General features: G+C 39.1%; 1 protein-coding gene and 1 pseudogene across 5 annotated transcripts in view; one reads left to right on the top strand and one right to left on the bottom strand.

Annotated features, from left to right (window-relative positions):
- The window catches only part of SH3GLB1 (SH3 domain containing GRB2 like, endophilin B1), a 43,881-nt gene extending 31,153 nt beyond the window's left edge, over nt 1-12,728 (bottom strand). For 3 of the 4 annotated variants that reach the window (XM_025387036.1, XM_025387047.1, XM_025387058.1), the window contains exons 1-2: nt 12,301-12,728; nt 1,308-1,449 (exon numbers count right to left, since the gene is read on the bottom strand). In XM_025387036.1, coding sequence (XP_025242821.1) covers nt 1,308-1,449; nt 12,301-12,372 — 214 coding nt within the window. In that variant the 5' untranslated portion in view covers nt 12,373-12,728. The remainder of the gene's footprint in view (nt 1-1,307; nt 1,450-12,300) is intronic. The other variant, XM_025387066.1, reaches the window with a different exon arrangement.
- Nucleotides 12,729-13,905: 1,177 nt separating this feature from the next.
- LOC112636205 lies at nt 13,906-15,263 on the top strand (annotated as a pseudogene). The gene is made up of 2 exons (XR_003122143.1): nt 13,906-14,255; nt 14,300-15,263. The product of XR_003122143.1 is annotated as a mitochondrial import inner membrane translocase subunit TIM50-like (transcript).
- The last annotated feature ends 3,949 nt before the right edge of the window (nt 15,264-19,212 follow it).

Below are 19,212 nucleotides of genomic sequence, written 5' to 3'. Positions count from 1 at the left end.
GGTGTCCAAGGACATTAGGACTCACTCAAAGTGCAAAAAGCTTATTTTGTTTGTTTATTTCCAACTTTTATTTTAGATGCAAGGGGTACACATGCAGGTTTGTTACCTGGGTATATTGAATGATGCTGAAGTTTGGGGTACACATGAACCTGTTACCCAGGTACTGAGCACAGAACTTAACAGTTAAGTTTTTCAACCAAAAGGCATATTTAAAAAGTCACTACCATTTAACTAAAATGATAGAGAACTGCTAGTATTTATAGTGCTTGGAGTTTAAGTTAGTATCTAAAAGCAAGCATATGTCATATCACAACATGATCCCAAATATTGGGGAAAAAAGGAAAGCATACATTGTACCTTTGTTCTTCAGTTTTGATATGCAAAGCTCACAGTGAAAAGACTGGATGTTGATAGGTTCTAGTCCAATTTCCACTTCTAATTAGCTATGCTGCCTTGGACAAGATGCTAACTCATGAGTTTCATTCACTAAACAATTATTGTGCACCTTAACTGCAATGTTATTGAGTTGACTAATCTGAAAATGTAGTAGTTGTTTGAATCAAACGAAGTAATTTACGTGAAAATGTAAAACTTAAACATAGGCTGGGCACAGGGGCTTACGCCTGTCATCCCAGCACTTTGGGAGGCAGGTGGATCACGAGGTCAGGAGTTCAAGACTAGCCTGGCCAACATGGTGAAATCCCATTTCTACTAAAGATACAAAAAAAAAAAAAAAAAATTTAGCTGGGCGCACTGGCATATGCCTGTAATCCCAGCTACTTGGGACTCTGAGGCAGGAGAATTGCTTGAACCTGGGAGGTGGAGGTTGCACTGAGCCAAGATCGCGTCATTGCACTCTAACATGGGCGACAGGGCGAGACTCTGTCTCAAAAAAAAAAAAAAAAAAAAAAACCACACACGAAAACTTAAACAGAAAAAATGGTACCTAGTTAAGCATCTATATAACTTTGTCTTAATTATCTAGGGACAATTCTTCCCTAGATGAAAAAGGAAAACATATTTATATATACACCTCCTCATAAATCTTAAAATTCAAAGTCACTGCCTAAAAGTGAGATTTTTTATAAGGATTCTATAAAAGACTGAAAAAATGTCATTTTAAAATTTGTTAGGTACGTAACTGTTTATATCACTTCCTCTTCACAAAAGCACACACAAAAAACCCCACAGACCCTGAAGCTACAATAAAAAAATCCTATGTTTTCAGATGGCCATTAAAACTTTTTTTTTAACATTAAAAAACCCACTAATAGTACTTAAGGTACACAAGAGGTAGAGTTTCTTACTTGGATTTGGCTGCAATAACACTTCAGTTTGTTTCATTATTTTTTCTGTCCATATTTTGGTACATTCAGCTTTGCTAAGGAGGTTCTCTAAGTGAGCATCCAATTCTGTCTTCTCAGCCTGGCCAAGCTTTTCTTCTGTGAACTGTTATTGGTTGTAAAACAAAAATTAAATATACTGCAAATAAATTTTAGGGAACCATATCAATAAGTAAAAAGCAAATTCAAAGCTAAACAATCCTAAACATACAAATAATCATACTCCAGCTTTGTAAGCCACTGCTTATGAATACTTTTTTTGCTCCTATGTAATTTATCCATACCTCTTTTGTGGATGACCTTACCTTACAGTCATCACATACCTTTAGTTCTGCTAAAATGTATGGTATGAATTCTATAGAAAACCTAAGTGTACTTCTTGGTATATAAAGCGTGCAACTATTTCAACTACCTATTCTAGGTAGACTACGATTAATGGTAAGATTTTTGAGTAAGAGCTTTGAGTCAGTTGGATCTGAATTCAAATCTTAACTTCGTTGCTTGCTGTGTGACCTGAGCAATGTATTGAATATTTTTTCTTTAGTACCCTCTATTACAAAAGAGAGACAATACATATTTTATAGTGTTTGGGGGATTAAGTATGATTGTGTATGCAAATCACTTTGGTGCCTTGTAATTATTAAGTTTTAAAAGAGCTGTTAATGTTTATTGTGGTTTATGTCTTATTAGCTCTTTAATAACACCTAGTTAGATAGTTTCCCAGAACATACCATAAAACCTGTCATTTATAAAGCTGCTGAGGATATGTTCCAGCAATTTATTTATAGACTAACTTTTGGAATATATCCTATTCATACTATGAAGACATCTTTTAACCATAAAATGTGGTTAAACATACTCAACAATCACTTTTTATTATTGAATATACTGGTATTTGAGAAAAGGTAGCATTGCCTATACAATAATAAAGAGGTAAAAGGATTCTGTGTAGATCTAGAGCCTTCTGGATACTTTTAATTAAACATTAGAGGTGATGACTCAAGCTGTTTATCATGCATTATTTTCCCCTAGAATATGTGGCTTTCTCCCATCTTCACACAGGTATATCACTAGCACTAATTCTGTGCTCAGTAATGACTCACTTATGGCTGACAAAACAGTGTTCACCTTGCCTTTTTCTCCTTTTGTTTCTTAAAAATCTCTTTTGCTACTCTATTTTCTGAGTTTTATTGTTTCTTTCAGTATCTTTCTTCTTGGTTTAATACTTTCAGGTTATTATCAGCACCTTGAGCTGAAGGGTCCTCTAGAATTCTATTCTTAGACTTCTGGTTACAATCTCCACTGAGGCTTCCTCTTTAGGGGCTAGAAATAACAGCTTAAATAGCTTTTGTAAAGCCTTGGGTCTTATTGAGAATGGTCTATAGCCAGCCCCTGACCCAGTGGGTGGAACCAGATATAACAGTTCCAAAGCTATTGCCTAAGCCCATAAACTTGCAGTGTAGCTGGAGGATTGGGCACTGAGCAAAAGCAAACCCTGATCCCAAGGTCAGCTGGATAAACTATGCAACCTTATTCTTAGGAGAGAACCCTGTAGTCTTTACAGATCCCTGGAGATTCTAAGCAACAGACCTCCTACTAGACTTTTACATGTTCAAAGTCTACCACCAATGGCTAGATAAAATAACTCCCAGATACAGCGACCAATAGGAAGGGAAGAAAGGGAATACCTTTCACTCAGGTGAACATCACCTATAAAGAATGATCTAAAAAAAATTCTCTAGCACCTTAAAAATTGAAACTGCATGCATAAATTTCCCTTTAATAAGCCAGTTTATCCACTTGTTTGTTCATTTTGTTTATTCCTTCAACAAATACTTCAACTTACTAAGCACCTACATATGTGCTAGGCACTCTTGTAAATACATGGGTTTCAGCAGCCAACAAAACAGACAAGGTTTCTGTTCTTAGGAAGCTTACATTTTAACGGCAAAGGCAGACAATAGATAAATAAGGATATAAAGACACGAAGACAGTAAAGAGGACCAACATGGTTGGTTTTATTGTTTCTGAATGACATAAAAAATCCAAGTACAGAAAAAGAATTCATTCTTCAGGGAGAGCAGGAGAATCATGGAAGGCTTTAGTGGGGGAGGGATGGGCAACTTGGGCCTAGACAGGGGAGCAAGAGTTTGAGGAGTGTGAGATGGGGGTAGTTAGAGAAACAGTATCTCTGAGTAGGTAACAAACGACCTGTGACTGAATGATATGAACCACGTTAAGATCCAAGGAAAGAGTGTATAGTCCTGATGATTTATCTTCCAGTTGCACAACTTCTTTAAGCTCATTTGCATCATCCTCACACATATTAAATATTAATTTATCTGTAGAAATCCTTAACTTACAGTTAATAACCAATAATAAATTAATAGAAAAATCAACACATCAATAATTTAAAAGCAGTACTTATGGTCAGGAGCAGGGGCCCCCGCCTGTAATCCCAGCACTTTGGGAGCCTGAGGCGGGCAGATCACTTGAGCTCAGGAGTTCTAGACCAGCCTAGGCAACATGGCAAAACCATGTCTCTACAAAAAAATACAAAAAATTAGCCAGGCATGGTGGTGCACACCTGTAGTCCCAGCTGCACTCCACTGCACTCCATTCTGGGTGACAGAGCAAGACCCTATCTCTAATTAATAAGTTAATAATAAAATAAATAAATATAAAATAAAATAGTCACTGAATTTATCTGATACAAACTGGGGTTCAGGGCAAGTTTTCTCCTGACAGTATTTCAGGAAAATCAGCAATTAGAAAGTTAATTATTTGGAAAATAAAACATTTCAATCTTCAGATGAAAAGGACTGTTTGCTTAATTATTTAATACTTTCTTTGTGACTCTCATGATACTGCCTCCCAGGTATCTCATTAAATAAATATTCTTTTAGTGAAAAACAGTATGAAAGTATAACAGAGCAAAGATGGGTATTTGCACGAAGTGATTTATTTGTATGAGTCTGAGGAAGAAAGAAAATATGTAAACTGATAAAGATTCTACAAACATATACAATTAGTAGGTTTCTTCTTCTTCTTTTTTTTAACTATTCTAGTTCAGAAGATATATGGAACCCTTACACATGAGTGAGATAGTCTGATTACAGAAAACCTGTTTGGAAAATAGCAGTACTGTGGGAAGGGTCACATGACAATGTTTCTATGTTTCACATTTCAGCACATTATATATAGTCTTATTTTCTAATATCTTTTTTTAATGTTTTATTTTTTCAACAAGACCATTTACATCTTTCTTATACTTCTGTGTCAAGGCGTAGTGTATGTTCAAAAATTCCATTAACTAAGCTGTGCATTCTACATCAAATACTAGAAAGAATCTTAAAATATAGGTAAGAATAATTGTAGAGATTAATAAATTGAGGCTCAGGGTGATTAAACACTTTGTCCAAGGTGTCAGCGTTGGGATTCAGTGTCACATCTGTTTGAGTCATAGTCTTATACTATACTACCCTTCCAGTAAATACTTGCTGATTTCCAAAATTAGTATTTTCTATTCTTATTACTATTATCCAATCATATTCTGTGCTTCCTTTCTCCTATGTCTGTTCACAGCACTCTGGACAGCTTTCTCCTCCAGATCAGTTCTGCTTCCTACAAGATATTCAATAATTACTCACCAAAATTAAAAGTAAATTAAATCCTATCATGAATGAATAAAGCGGAGGAAGACACAAAATAAGGACATTGCTAATTCTATCACATTTTAGAATTGAAATTATAAATTTAAATCTTATTGCTTAAATATATAATTGTAAAATACATAATATTCCCCACAATTTTATCATTGTGGAAGCAAAAGGATTTTTCCATAATTAATCAGAAGTACACTGTATTAAGATAACAAATACAATATTTAATACATTTTCTCTAAAGCATTGTAAATAATGCATCTACTACAGACATTATGAGTTATCTCAACTAAATTAATATTTAAACTACTAATCAAAAATATTTATGGCTTATATATATTTTCTTCTACTGCAAGATGATCAGCATATGATGTGCTTCTTGCCCTCAAGGATTTTATGATCTACTAGAATACTGCCTTGACATAAAACAAAATTACAGTAATGGCACTCTTTTCAGAAGGGCAAAAGACCTATTATTTCTTTTAAAAAAAAGATCCTAAGTTACTAAAAAATTGTAAATTAAGCCATAAAATTTTAGTTTGCAACATCTCAAGTTCAAAATCATTACTAATTTTGTAATCTCTTGATAATAGGTATTAATCAGAAACTAGTTGATTTTAAGCATATCTTTTAATGAATAGATGGCAGTATAGTTTAATAATTAAGAACTTTTGTGTAAACAACCTAAAATAAAAGGCAAACTGTAAACAAGTCATCTTAATAAGTTATTAAACTCAATGTTTTCTAAAATATAATTTGATACATAATTTTTTTCATATTTCATTTGTAATACAGCAAAGTGACATAAGAACAGAAAGTTTAATCCCCTCTCTTTTATATATTTTCTCTAAATATTGCTTTGCAGAAAGAATTGTCTTTGAGTTGGCTACATTATACTAGGCACTGTAATCCTTCTTTTACTACAGGATAGGCACATATACTCACATTATTAAATAAGGAGCCTGGATTCCAAACTCTACTTTTAGGAAAAAAAAAAAAAAAACAACACTGCAAGTAAAATAGGTGTGATCAAAGACATCTATTTAACGCAAACTCTAATCACCAGTATTACTAAAGAGTAATATTCTAAAAGAAATTTAAATTTCTTGGAAAATATGTAACTCAGACTCTGAATAATGTATTAGTAAACTAAAGTGGATCTTTCTCCGTTGGTTCTCAATTTTGGCTGTTCTTTAGAATTACTTGAGACAGCCTTAGAAAACACTGATGTCTGGTCTGATCCAACCCCTAAGATTCTCATTTAATTGGACTGGGGTGCAGCTCATATATTGGCATTTACAAAGATTCCCCAAGTATTTTAAGTGCAGCCAAGACTGAGAACCGCTGTTCTAAACTCATTCATAATTATTTAAATATGTATCACTTGATTTAGTGCATGTTGCATTACTTTACTTTCTTCTTTTGCCCATTTAGGAATGTCAGCTGTTATTACTGCTACTTCACTGTGCTGGAGTTTTGCTTCAAATACATTATCTGTGTCGAGGTTCTTTCAGTAAGTTGGTCTCCAAAGAACATTAAAGAAATTGACTTAGGTGTTTGAACATTTTAAATATAGTAGCAAAGCAACTAGGAGTACATCAATTGGGTGCGGTTAAGACTTTCGGATTAATTTGTAGCTCTGTCATTACTTTAAAAACACTTTCAAGAAAGGCCGGGTGTGGTGGCTCATGCCTGTAATCCCAGCACTTTGGGAGGCCAAGGCAGGTGGATCACCTGAGGTCAGGAGTTCGAGACCAGCCTGGCCAACATGGTGAAACCCCGTCTCTACTAAAAATACAAAATTGAGCTGGGCATGGTGGCACATGCCTGTAATCCCAGCTACTAGGGGGGCTGAGGCAGGAGGATCACTTGAACCTGGGAAGTGGAGGTTGCAGTGAGCCAAGATCATGCCACTGCACTCCAGCCTGGGCAATAAGGCGAGACTCTGTCTCAAAAAAAAAAAAAAGAAGAAGTTATAGATTTTCTAATTACCTTACTCATGTAGTACATAAGTGTGAATTTTAACATCAGGTTAACAAACTATCTTCTATCTACTTAACTAAAATAATGCAAATAGCACCAAAGGATATGAAAACAGTTTTAAGTAACACTAAACATGCAAAGTTTTTATGTAACAAGAAAAGGTATGGATTTCTAATGTGACATATTTTATTTATTAGAATTTAAGAAACATGGTGAAGTTGTCACAGTGTGAATTCTATAAAAGAAATAGGATTTCAGAAGCGCTTGACAGAGTTATTTGGCCAAGCTGGAACTCCAGCGATGGTCTGACAGGAGCTAGTTAATGGCAACATCATATTCATCTTTACATCCTTAGCTTAGACACACCATGACACTTGCCGAAATAAATGGGAGATCAAGGCCAAGCTTAAAACTATATTTTAAAAACTATATTCCTTAGAAAATAGGTGGTGTTCATGAAATTCACAGCATGACTTTAATAATCAGTTTAGAGGAAGTGTTAGAAAATTTAAAATGAACTCCCTAAGTAATTTGATTTGAAAAATTCTTTTTAGAAAGTCTATGCCCTTATTTTAATGATGGTGAGCAAAGTTTTGCTTCAGTAAGAATTCTGAATTAAAAACACATCTCTTGTTCCTTTATCCACTTGAAAGATTTATCAAATAAAGAGTTATTCACAAAATGGCTATTTACTACAAAGAATATTTATGACAAATTTGAGATTATTACTATGAAGTCTTTGAGGGCAGGAACAGGGTCTCATTCAGCTTTGTATCTTTCAACACCAAGCACCTAGGAGGTACTCAATTTAAATACAGGTTGAATGGTTTATTATTTTATACTGGTATTAGTTAATTGCAAGGTCAGCAAACACAATGTTAGAAAATTCTAATAAAGATACTGTTATTTAACATGCTTATTGTTGCCCTTCAAAGATTAAACTTCACATATGGATAGTAATTTGCCTGGCTAAAATGATATAAAAGTTAAAATGAACCATGTTAGATGTTGTGAGAGGGGAATAAGAAACAGAGTTGATGCCTTAGCACATACAAACTTATTAAAGATGTGAAAGAGTAACAGAATTTTAGAGTTCCAAGAGATCTAACACAATAGTTCATTAGAAGAAAAGTGCCACCTATTCATTCGGAATTGAAAATGAATCAGGATTTCACAGCAAGCTCTTGTGGTCTAAGAAGCCTTATTAGCTGAGATGGATTTAAAGCTATATCTTCAAAAAAGTTTCTGTATTTTACTTTTATTTTTTAATTTTTTTTTTTACTCTCTCCATTTTGGAGATGAATAAAGTTGTATCTTAAGGAAAGGAAAGAATAGGCAGACAGGACACTTAAGAGGAGTTTAACTATATGAACAAAAGCCTAAAATAAGTACAAGATATTTTGAAAATTAAAAAATAATTTGGAATGCAGTGTTTATATAAGTGAGAGAAAGAACCAGATTGTAAGGGAGTATTTAATGCTCAACTAAGAAGTTTGGACTAAAAAGATGGATTCAAAGAACAAATGGCATTTAAAACTCTAGTAAAATAACAATTAAGCAAGGGTGAATTACCTGATACTTTTGTATTTTACCATCTTGAGGTACTTACAAACAAGCACCCAAATGGGCTAGTTAAGAATAAACATTCCTACTCATTTATACATTCTAGTTTAACATTCTTTTTAAAGTACCAAGGCTTAAAAACAAATTTTAAAAGGAGGGAAGTGGAACGGTGATGGGACTCATCTATGTGCTTTACTAGTTTGATCTGACCTTTTTTTAAAACAAGAAACATGTTTAATTTTTAACTTAGGAATTTTTAAGTAAAATGGAAAACAATGTATGGCATTGGCCAACCAAAGATTGGCATATTCCTTAGGGTACAATTTGATTTGAATGAAAATTATTATTTATAAACATGAACGTTTAATTCTCTACTATTCTTACTGCTTATAAAGAGATACTGGCATAGCTCTTAAGCTATTCTTAGCATGCAACTTGGTACTTTGGCATTATACTGATGTCAATCCAATTTAATATGGAAACTCAGGGACGAAATAAATACTGAGATGAGAGAGCAGTGTTTTGTTGAAAACCACCACATAGCATTCGAAATTTCACACGTTCTGTTTTAGAAGCATCCTTTTTTTTCTTACAAATTTTATCTTTAAAAAAGTATTGTGGAAAATGTCAAACATACAAAAGTGTAACAGTACAATGAAACCTCATGAACCCATAACCAACCTTCCACAACTATCAACATTCTGTTAATGTTGTTTCAGTGACCTGTTTTTTTTTTCTTCTGAAATATTCAAAAGCTAATCTCAACTGGTGTGGTGACTCACGCCTGTAATCCCAGCACTTTGGGAGGCTGAAGGAGGTGGATCACCTGAGGTCAGGAGTTCAAGACCAGCCTGACCAACATGGTGAAAATCCATCTCTATTAAAAATGCAAAATTAGCTTGGCATGGTGGTGCATGCCTGTAATTCCAGCTACTTGAAAGACGAGATAGGAGATTCGCTTGAACTGGGGAGGTAAAGGTTGCAATAAGCCGAGATTGCGCCGTTGCACTCCAGCCTGGGCAACAAGAGCGAAACTCCGTCTCAAAAAAAATAAAAAATAAAACACAAAAAAAACCCTACAAAAACCAAATCTCGGATATGGTATAAGTTTATCCATAAATATTTCAGTATGTATCTCTAACAGCTGCGGACACATTACAGGATCCTGTTTCTTCAAAAATTTTTCCCTTAATGAATGGCTCAAGCCAAAACCTTGGAGTCATCCTTGACTCATCTTTCTCTCAGCCAATCTAACAGCCAATACTGGATAATTTGGAACCTTCACTGGATAATTTGGAATCTTCACTGCTACCACTGTAATCTAAGTTACAATCGCCTTTTACCTGTATTATGTCCACAGTTCCTTCATTGGTCTCTTTAATGCCCCTGTAACTTCAGTCTTTGTACTTCTTCCTGCTGCCTGAAATACTTTTATTCCAAAAAAATTAGGTCTGTCTCTTCCTTGAGGTCTCCTGAATTTCATCCTATTAGAAAGACTTGCCCTGACCATCCTATCTATACCACAATACTAATGTTAGAAAATACTAATAAAGATGTTAACAACCACCATCCCTGCCGTTATTCTATTCTTCTGGCCATGATTTTTATCACCACCTGATGTATTTACAAGCTTATCTTCTGCTACAATGTAAGCTTCAGGAGGGCAGACACTTTGCTGATTTTATTCACTGCTGTATCACCAGTGCCCATAGTAGCCGCAAGCAGACATGCAGTAGACACTTAAATATTTAAGACTGAAAAGAAAATTATTTGATGGCTAACAGATTAGCAAAAATTTTTAAACTTTTTCCTAAGGAATTTGAAACAAGGAATTAAAATTCTTCGGGAAGTACACATTTTGAGAGCTTTGCTAGATTTAATTTTTTAAATCGAGTCTATCCACAATTTAAATCAGACTAAATTCTAGTAAATGTGTCCTCTTTAAGGGGTGTGAATTACATGTCTGAAACATATTTAACTGTATTTAAAAGAGTAGCATTATATAGTGTCAAATCCTCATAAGCATCTAGAATTACAGGTAATGAGCACTAGGACAAAAAAAAAAACCCACAGGCTCTAGTCCTCTATTGCAGTCAATGTTAAAAGTGTACAAGTGTCTCACACATCAGAATTCATTTCAGACCCTCAATCACTCATTCTTCTTGCACCTTGTCTTTGAACTATTAGAAGCTAGTGAATTTAAATCAAAACATTATTTTAACTATAAAGGTTCAATGTCTTTACAATATATCATATTTTAGGGAAGGAAGGGAAGAAAAGGATTAAGGCAGCTAGCTTATTACTCACCATGCAGATTTTAGAACTTAGAAATCAAAAGCTAGAAGGAATTTCCCATCTCTAAAGTGTTACTTGCTTGTTGATATGGAAATGCTCAGATTGTACCAGATGATTTTTAAGGTCTCTCTAGGCCACAACATTCTATTATTCTAGCTATCTTAAATCTGGAATGCTTATCCCGGAAGAAAAAGCAGCTTGGAGTACTAGGTCAGACAGCACCTGGTTATTTACTAGCTGTGTAAGTTTCTTAACCTCAGTAAGGGTGCTTCCTCACATACATAAAAGGGGTTAATAACATCTATCTGGCAAAGTTATGGAAAAGACGGGAGATATGTCAAATGCATTGCGAAGTGCTTGACAGGTTTTTCATAATACAGGCAGCTATCACCTTGCTCTAGCTCTACTATTCTTTTGCCAGGGATAGTGCAATGTAGGATCAACTGTGCCAACAAAATTGGGGCAAAGGCAAGGAAAGTAGTAAAGCCACAGAATAGATTTACATTTCAGCACCAATTTGGTATGCATATTAGAAAATTATTTTTGTTTTCTTTTTACGAAAGAGAAAGTTGTTGCTACCGTGACTATGCCATTAACTTAAACAACAGATTGTTTACAATTCATGTTGTGAAATTTACATCTGTTCACAGATTTACTGAGTTGGCATAATGTGGGTGATGACTATGGGAAACGGCCCAAGTTCCTTAGTACTGACACTTCCTTGATTGCAGAATATCGAGAGGTGGTCAACTTCTTCCCTTAAAGTGTATTTGAAACATACTACTGTGACTATAGCCATAAAAATTTCCCCGCATCTCTCCTTGATCTACAGCCGGTGCTTCCCATTTTGAAAAAGAGTGAGAACCCCCCAACCCTAGGTTTCTCGTGGTCTTGGCAAAGCCTCAACGCCAACTGGTGATCTCCATTTCCCCCGCGGGCTGCCAAGCCCAGGACAGTCCTTTCAGGGAGAAAGAGGGCCGGAGGAAACTGTGTTGGCAGCTCTCTGGGTTGAAGGACAGGAAAAGGAAACTCCCTTCTTGGACTCGGAGGGGAGGGTAAGAGACGAAAGGAAAGGGTGGGGGGTAGTGCAGGAATGGCCTGTGTCTCGATTACCCCAACGGACTCGTAAGCCTCCGCCAGCCCCGGGGTGGAGCACTGGCGTCGTGGGATTAGAAAGGCGGACAGTGCAGCCTTAGTGTCGTGCAGGGGTGGGAGGAAGCTCCCGGCCGGCCCCACCCCGCCTCGCTTCCCGTGGAGCGGCGGTTGGGCAGGAGCGGGACAGAAAACCGCCGCCGGGCCCGGGGAGGGGACCAGGCCGCGCCCATCTCCTAGGCCTCTGGCTGCAGCAGGCCCGCTGGGTGGTCGGCGAGGCCAGGGGCGCCGCGTCGGGCTGGGGTTCCCTCCCTCAACCTTCCCGGGCGCCGCCACCCCTTTTCCCCCCAGCACCAGGATACCTGCACGGCGCGACTGAGGAAGGTGCCTGCGTCGGCCGCCAGCTTCTTCACGTTGAAGTCCATGATGTTCATCCTGGGCGGCAGCCCGGCGGAGCCGGCTGACCTAGCGACGGCGAGGCGGAGGCGCCGCGGCCGGGCTGGGACGCAGGGCTACAGCGGCGAGGGCAGACGTGGTAGGTGGAGGGAGGCGGCGCCAGCCCCGCTGCCGCAGCTGTCGTTTCCGTGAAAGGGGTGGATGAAGGCGGGGCGAGGGAGGAGAACGAGCGCCCGCGGCGGCGGCGCCAAGGATGGGTCAGTCGGTCCGGAGAGCGGCCGCTAACGTCGACGATGGGACCCGTGGGCTAGCCGGAGATGGACCCGCAACCCGGCAGTGTGGAGCCGGGCCCCAAGGGGGAAGCGAGCGCGGGCCGCGGGGTGGAGCCTTTCTCGAGGTTATCGCGGGAACAGCGACCCCTTGAGGATTGCGGCGGCGCAGCCCCGGGACGCGCTGGGAGCTCCGCCCGGCTGCTGTGGAGGAAGCGGCGAGGGAGAGCCGCAGGGTCTCAGCGCCTCTGCGTGCTTGCACTTAACCTCCGAGAACCCAGAGCGAACGCGACGCACATTTCTCTTTTTGTTTTAAGAGTAAATATAGGAATTACAGCGTAGAATTACAATATCTGGAAATTTGAACTGACAGGTATGGCACCGCGCGACCCACTTGGTCCCTGAGGCCTGGATGCCGCACAGCGAACGTTTGCGGAATAGGGTTGGATTTACTGTCCCCCACCGAGCCGGTTGCTCATTCATTTAGCATAACTGAATACCTCCTGTGTGCCAGGCACTGAATCGAGTGTCGGAGATACCACGCTGAACAAGACAGTGTCCTGCCCTCAAGCTCCCGGTCGGTTACTTGACAACCTTCCGGGACCTCAACACTACGTGCCTACTGTGTGAAAGCAAAGTGCCAGGTGGAGGACACAAAGATGGCGAGCGACACAGCATAGCCCTTAACAATTAATTGTGACTAATTTTAATAACAAATGAGAATATGATATGACATCCGTTCCAAATCCTGTCATTCCAATTAACTTCTTAAGCATCCTTCACGATACAGCCTCTGCTTGAAAGGAATTAAAACAGGTACAAGCATGGAAGGAGATGTTGCTATCATATTTCAAGAATAAGAAAATACTCTCTGTTTTGTGTGGTTGTGCAGCAGGCAATGAAATGAGCTCACATTCAGGCTTCCGTGTTTCACTGAAACCACAGTCACAGATGCAATAGATGTGAAAAGACGAGTGCAGTAAAAGCATTATGAGGACAAGAAGAAAACATGTAAATATTTGTGTTGTTTCATTCTTTGTTGTGGTGGCAGAAACAGCCCCCTCTCTAAGGTAACTCCAATATAATGGAATCTCCCAGCTTTGAAATACTCCATGTCTCTAATTTTCCAGAAATATGGAAAAATAAATTTATAATAAAAAAATCCCATTTCTCATTTATTGTCTATTTTAGATCTTTATGTGGAAAAGCACTTACCCTCTTCCCAGAGCGCTGTTTTTAAAGTAGGTATATTTGCCGTAACCTATGCTCGTCTCTATAAAAGGATCACACCACCGTGACCCCCATTAAAGGATTTCCCCTTGGCAAGATGGCTGCCTCAGCAGCGCTGTTCTCGCGCTTGCGGAGCGGGCTCCGACTCGGCTCGCTGGGACTGTGCACGAGGTTGGCGACGCCGCCCCTCCGGGCCCCAGATCAGGCCGCAGAGATCCGGAGACGCGGGGGCACTAAGGCACAAGGGCCACAGCAGCAGCCAGGCTCAGAGGGGTCCCAGCTATGCCAAAAAAGTTGCGCTCTGGCTTGCTGGGCTGCTTGGAGCTGGTGGGACCGTGAGCGTCGTCTGTATCTTTGGAAACAACCCAGTGGACGAAAATGGTGCCAAGATTCCTCATGAGTTCCACAATGATCCAATTCTGGTACAGTAGTTGCGCCGGACATACAAATATTTCAAAGATTATAGACAGATGATCATCAAGCCCACCGGCCCTTGCCTTCTCCCAGACCCACTGCAGGAGCCGTACTACCAGCCACCCTACACGCTCGTTTTGGAGCTCACCGGCGTCCTCTTGCATCCTGAGTGGTCGCTGGCCACTGGCTGGAGGTTTAAGAAGCGCCCAGGCATCGAGACCTTGTTCCAGCAGCTCACCCCTTTATATGAAATTGTCATCTTTACGTCAGAGACTGGCATGACTACGTTTCCACTCATTGATAGCGTGGACCCCCACGGCTTCATCTCCTACCGCCTATTCCGGGAAGCCACAAGATACATGAATGGACACCATGTTAAGGACATTTCATGTCTGAATCGGGACCCACCTAGAGTAGTAGTTGTGGACTGCAAGAAGGAAGCCTTCCGCCTGCAGCCCTATAATGGCGTCACCCTGCAGCCCCGGGACGGCAACCCTGACGACCGGGTCTTGTTGGACCTGTCTGCCTTCCTCAAGACTATTGCACTGAACGGTGTGGAGGACGTGCGAAACGTGCTGGAGCACTACGCCCTGGAGGATGATCCACTGGCAGCTTTCAAACAGCAGCAAAGCCGGCTAGAGCAGGAGGAGCAGCAGCGCCTGGCCGAGCTCTCCAAGTCCAAGAAGCAGAACCTCTTCCTCGGCTCCCTCACCAGCCGCTTGTGGTCTCGCTCCAAACAGCCCTGAACTCCGGGCCTCCTCAAACTCAGTGCCGGGGTCCAGCGCCCCAGTGCTTCCAGACCAAAACTTGGGCCACCACTGTCCAATAAAGTACATCCCAGACGCCACACCTGCTGTGTCCCGAGAGTCTCCAGATGGGGGCATCAGGATGAGGTCCGGGACTCTCAGGTCACCATCCCACAGTGGCTGATTGGCTGCCAAGCACAGAGTAGGGGCTTTGTTGAATCACAGCGGATTTTTCACCCTGGTCTGGGAATGTAAAAACCCTCGCTGTGTCAAAAAAAAAATAATAATAATAATAATAATAAATTTCCCCTTTAATGGTGGACACGGTGTTGTACCTGAATCCTCATCCTCAAGTGTTTCCATCTTCCCAGTCTTGGAAAAACAACAATGTTACTTCTTTCTTTTGCACCCTCTGTAGCTATAATCCTGTTTCCCCATTCTCCATAAAACACTTACCTTATTTTCATAAATCCTTATTCTTAGCCTTTGATACCTTTTTTTTTCTTTTTTCCTTTTTTCTTTTCTTTTTTTTTTTTGAGACAGAGTTTTGCTCTGCCACCCAGGCTGGAGTGCAATGGTGTGATCTCAGCTCACTGCAACCTCTGCCTCCTGGGTTCAAGGATTCTCCTGCCTCAGCCTCCCAAGTAGCTGGGATTACAAGCATGCATCACTACGCCCGGCTAGTTTTTTATATCTTTAGTAGAGACAGAGTTTCACCATGTGGGCCAGGCTGGTCTCGAACTGCTGGCCTCAAGTGATCCGCCTGCCTCAGCCTCCCAAAGTGCTGGGATTACAGGTGTGAGCCACCGCGCCCAGCTGATTCACTTTCTTTACAGAGAAAGTATAAATCATCACTCTGTTTGGTAGAAGCCTCTTGAATCAAATTTCCTTATTTCCACCTCCTGTTCTCTCCACACTCTTTCCTCCATCATTGCCAAATGTTTCAAAGGAATAGTTGCCTCAGGTGTTCTGAGTAGAGCCACTGATCCCTTAATCTTGGCTGCACATTGGCATCACCTGGAGAGTTTAAGCAACCACTGATGCCTGGATCCAGTCCCAGAGTGCAGACTGGGCATTGGGATGTTTTAGGAGTTTCTCTTGGTGTTTTTAATGAGTGACCAAGGTTGAGAACTAACTTGTCACCGTCTGGAACTTGCTCCATCACTCTCTACCCTTTGCCTACAGATTGATTCTATTTCTCTTACCACATATGAGTCCCTTAAGGGCAGTGTCCATTTCCTATTTATTTTTATATATTTTATGGTTTGCACTGGAAACATAGTGAATTCCCAAATGATTTAGTAAGTGAAGAAAGTAATCAAATCAAGATGTTTACAGTGCTAAGCTCTTTTGTGACACCATCACCCCCAACCTCCATTTCCAACTACCTATTTATCCATAGATTCAATATTTCCAGTGGCAAGTCTTTTGTAGTTTGCTCTTCCTGAAAATTCTTTTCTTGGATTTCCTATATTGATAAATTGAATCATACACACCAAATCACCTAAGCCAGAAATCAGAGTCCCCTTTGATTATTTCCTCTTATTTCCCACCACCAATTGATCTATTCTGGCAATTTCTTCTCTGAAACTGTTTCCTATTTCTCATTTTTATCCTCTTTTTAAAAACAATTTTTTTTAACTTGAAATAATTTACAAACTAAGAAAACTCTTGCAAGAATAGTACAAAAACTTCTGTGTACCCTTTGCCTAGAAACCCCACTCAAATTTTGCCAATTATTCCAATGTCTTTACAGCAAAAACATCCCAGCCAAGAAAGATCATGTGCTGCATCCAGTTGGCATGTTGCTCAGATTCAGTCTGGATCAATTCTTCAGGCTTTTCTTGACACTATTCCTTGCCCAGAGTTAGCCACTATTTTTAAATTGGTATGATTAATATCTATTGTTTTTGTACTTTCACTGAATTTGTATGTTATCTATAAAGGGTACTACTATGTTATATATTTAAACTGCATAAATGGTATCATATAGATAAATCCTTTTGCATTTAGGGGTCTAACACTTATATTTGTATATTTGATGACTTTTATTCTTTGTGGATTGATTCCTTTTGCTTTGTACATTGATTCCTTTTTTTTTTTTCGGCTTATTTTTAGTGATGTAGAAAAAAAATGTTTCTTCTGTCAGAGACCTGTAAGGTTATCACTGACTAGTGAGCAATTTTTATATGAATTTCTTTCTTGGCTTGGAAGTTCTACGATCATTCAGATATTATAAATTTGAACCCAGATCAATGGGAGTACAAATTATGATTCAAATTCTCAAGGGAGATAGATCTGCCTTGTTTTTTTTTTCTCTTTCAGAGCTTGTGCCATGACAGAAAAGCTTCTTGCTATGCCAGGGAGTGAGTTTTATCTAGTCTACCATTTCATTGAGGGTACAGAATTTCATGGGTTTTTAACTTTTGTGTGTGTGTGAGGTTATGAAGTTGGGGGACAGGGTGTGCTCACACTTAACTGATTTCTGCTTGCACCAAGGGCCCATGGTCTTATCACAAGTTACCATGTATTTTTAAAAATTATAAAGGCGGGGTACAGTGGCTCACACCTGTAATCCTAGCACTTTGGGAGGCTGAGGTGGGTGGATAACTTGAGGTCAGGAGTTCGAGACCAGCCTGGCCAACATGGTGAAACCCTGTCTCTAATAAAAATACAAAAATTAGTCGGGTGTGGTGGTGAGTGCCTGTAATCCCAGCTACTTGGGAGGCTGAGACAGGAGAATCACTTGAACCCAGGAGGCGGAGGTTGCAGTAAGCTGAGATCATGCCATTGCATTCCAGCCTGGGCAACAAGAGCGAAACTCCATCTTAAATAATAATAATAATTAATGAAAATTGACAAACGAAAATTGTATATACTGTATTGTATACAACCTGATTTGTAATATGTATACATCTTGGAATGGCTAAATTGAGTGACTTAACGTATACATTACCTCACATACTTATTTTTATGGTGAGAACACTTAAAGTCAGTTCTTAGTGATTGTGAAGAATACAACATGTTAACTACAGTCACTATGTTGTACAATAGATCTCTTGAACTTTTTCCTCCTATGTAACTGAAATTGTATATCCTTTGACCAACGTCATCCAGCTCCCTCACTCTCTCCCAGCGCTTGCTAACCACCATTCCACTCTTTGCTTCTATTGAGTTCAACTTTTTTAGATTCCACATTTAAGTGAGATCATGCAATATTCATCTTTCTGTGCCTGGCTTATTTCATTTAGCATAATGTCTTTAAGATTCATCTGTGTTGTCACAAATGACAGGATTTCCTTCTTTTTAGAGGCCGAATAGTTTTCCATTGTATACATATATCACATTTTAAAAATCCATTTATCCCCACATGGATTTAAACATTCAAGCACCATCCTCATTCAATCCTTTCCCCACTCCAGACGAGGTCATATTGTGTGTTCAAGACCCTGGTGTCTAGTTTATTTTTTTATTTCTGCCACCTGAATATTTCCCTGTCTTTTTTTTTTTGTAAGTTCAAGTATGCATTATTATTAATTTATTTATTTATTTTGCTGCTCTTTACCCAGCATTTCTAAGTATTTGTAGTAGAAGAGTTTTCATGTTATCTAGTCTGTATTGGTTAAGGATTGGTTGTGTTCAGCTTAAGTAACAGAAACTTAACTGTAGTGACTTACCCAAATACTGATTTATTTTCTCACCCTCTAAGAAGTTCAGAGGTAGGCAGTCCTCTGTGTTTTTGTTTTTCTATTCTTATCAGGTAGCTTTCATCCTCATGTCTCAAGATGGCTCCTGTAATTCTAGGCATTAAATATGTTTTTAAGTCAGAAAAAGGATGAAAAGTAAAGGCAAAGGCACATGTCAACTGAGTCTGCTTCTTACTCCTTAAATCAAGAAAACAGCTTTTTCATAAACCCCACACAGTAAACTTTGGTTCACATCTCATTAGCTAGAATTGGGTCGTTTAGTTCTCCATAAATGCATTAGAGACTGATTAAGGAAATGTGCCCTGTTAAAAAATAAAGTATTTTAATTTTTTATATCTTTAAAAAAATCCATGTCAAAAATGCATATCTATCTATCTATATGTATCGATACATATAAATTCAGTTGAAAGTACACAATCATAATAGAAATTAGTATTTTATTTTTAAATCTTTCTTTATTTTTTAGACAGCACTTATTGTCATCCTGAACAAAATGGGATTTCTGTTAGCAA

Source organism: Theropithecus gelada, chromosome 1 (assembly GCF_003255815.1).
Source record: "Theropithecus gelada isolate Dixy chromosome 1, Tgel_1.0, whole genome shotgun sequence".
Classification (NCBI taxonomy): Eukaryota; Metazoa; Chordata; class Mammalia; order Primates; family Cercopithecidae; genus Theropithecus; species Theropithecus gelada.
Note: the sequence above shows the minus strand (reverse complement) of the source record. Positions and strands in the feature narration are given on the sequence as shown.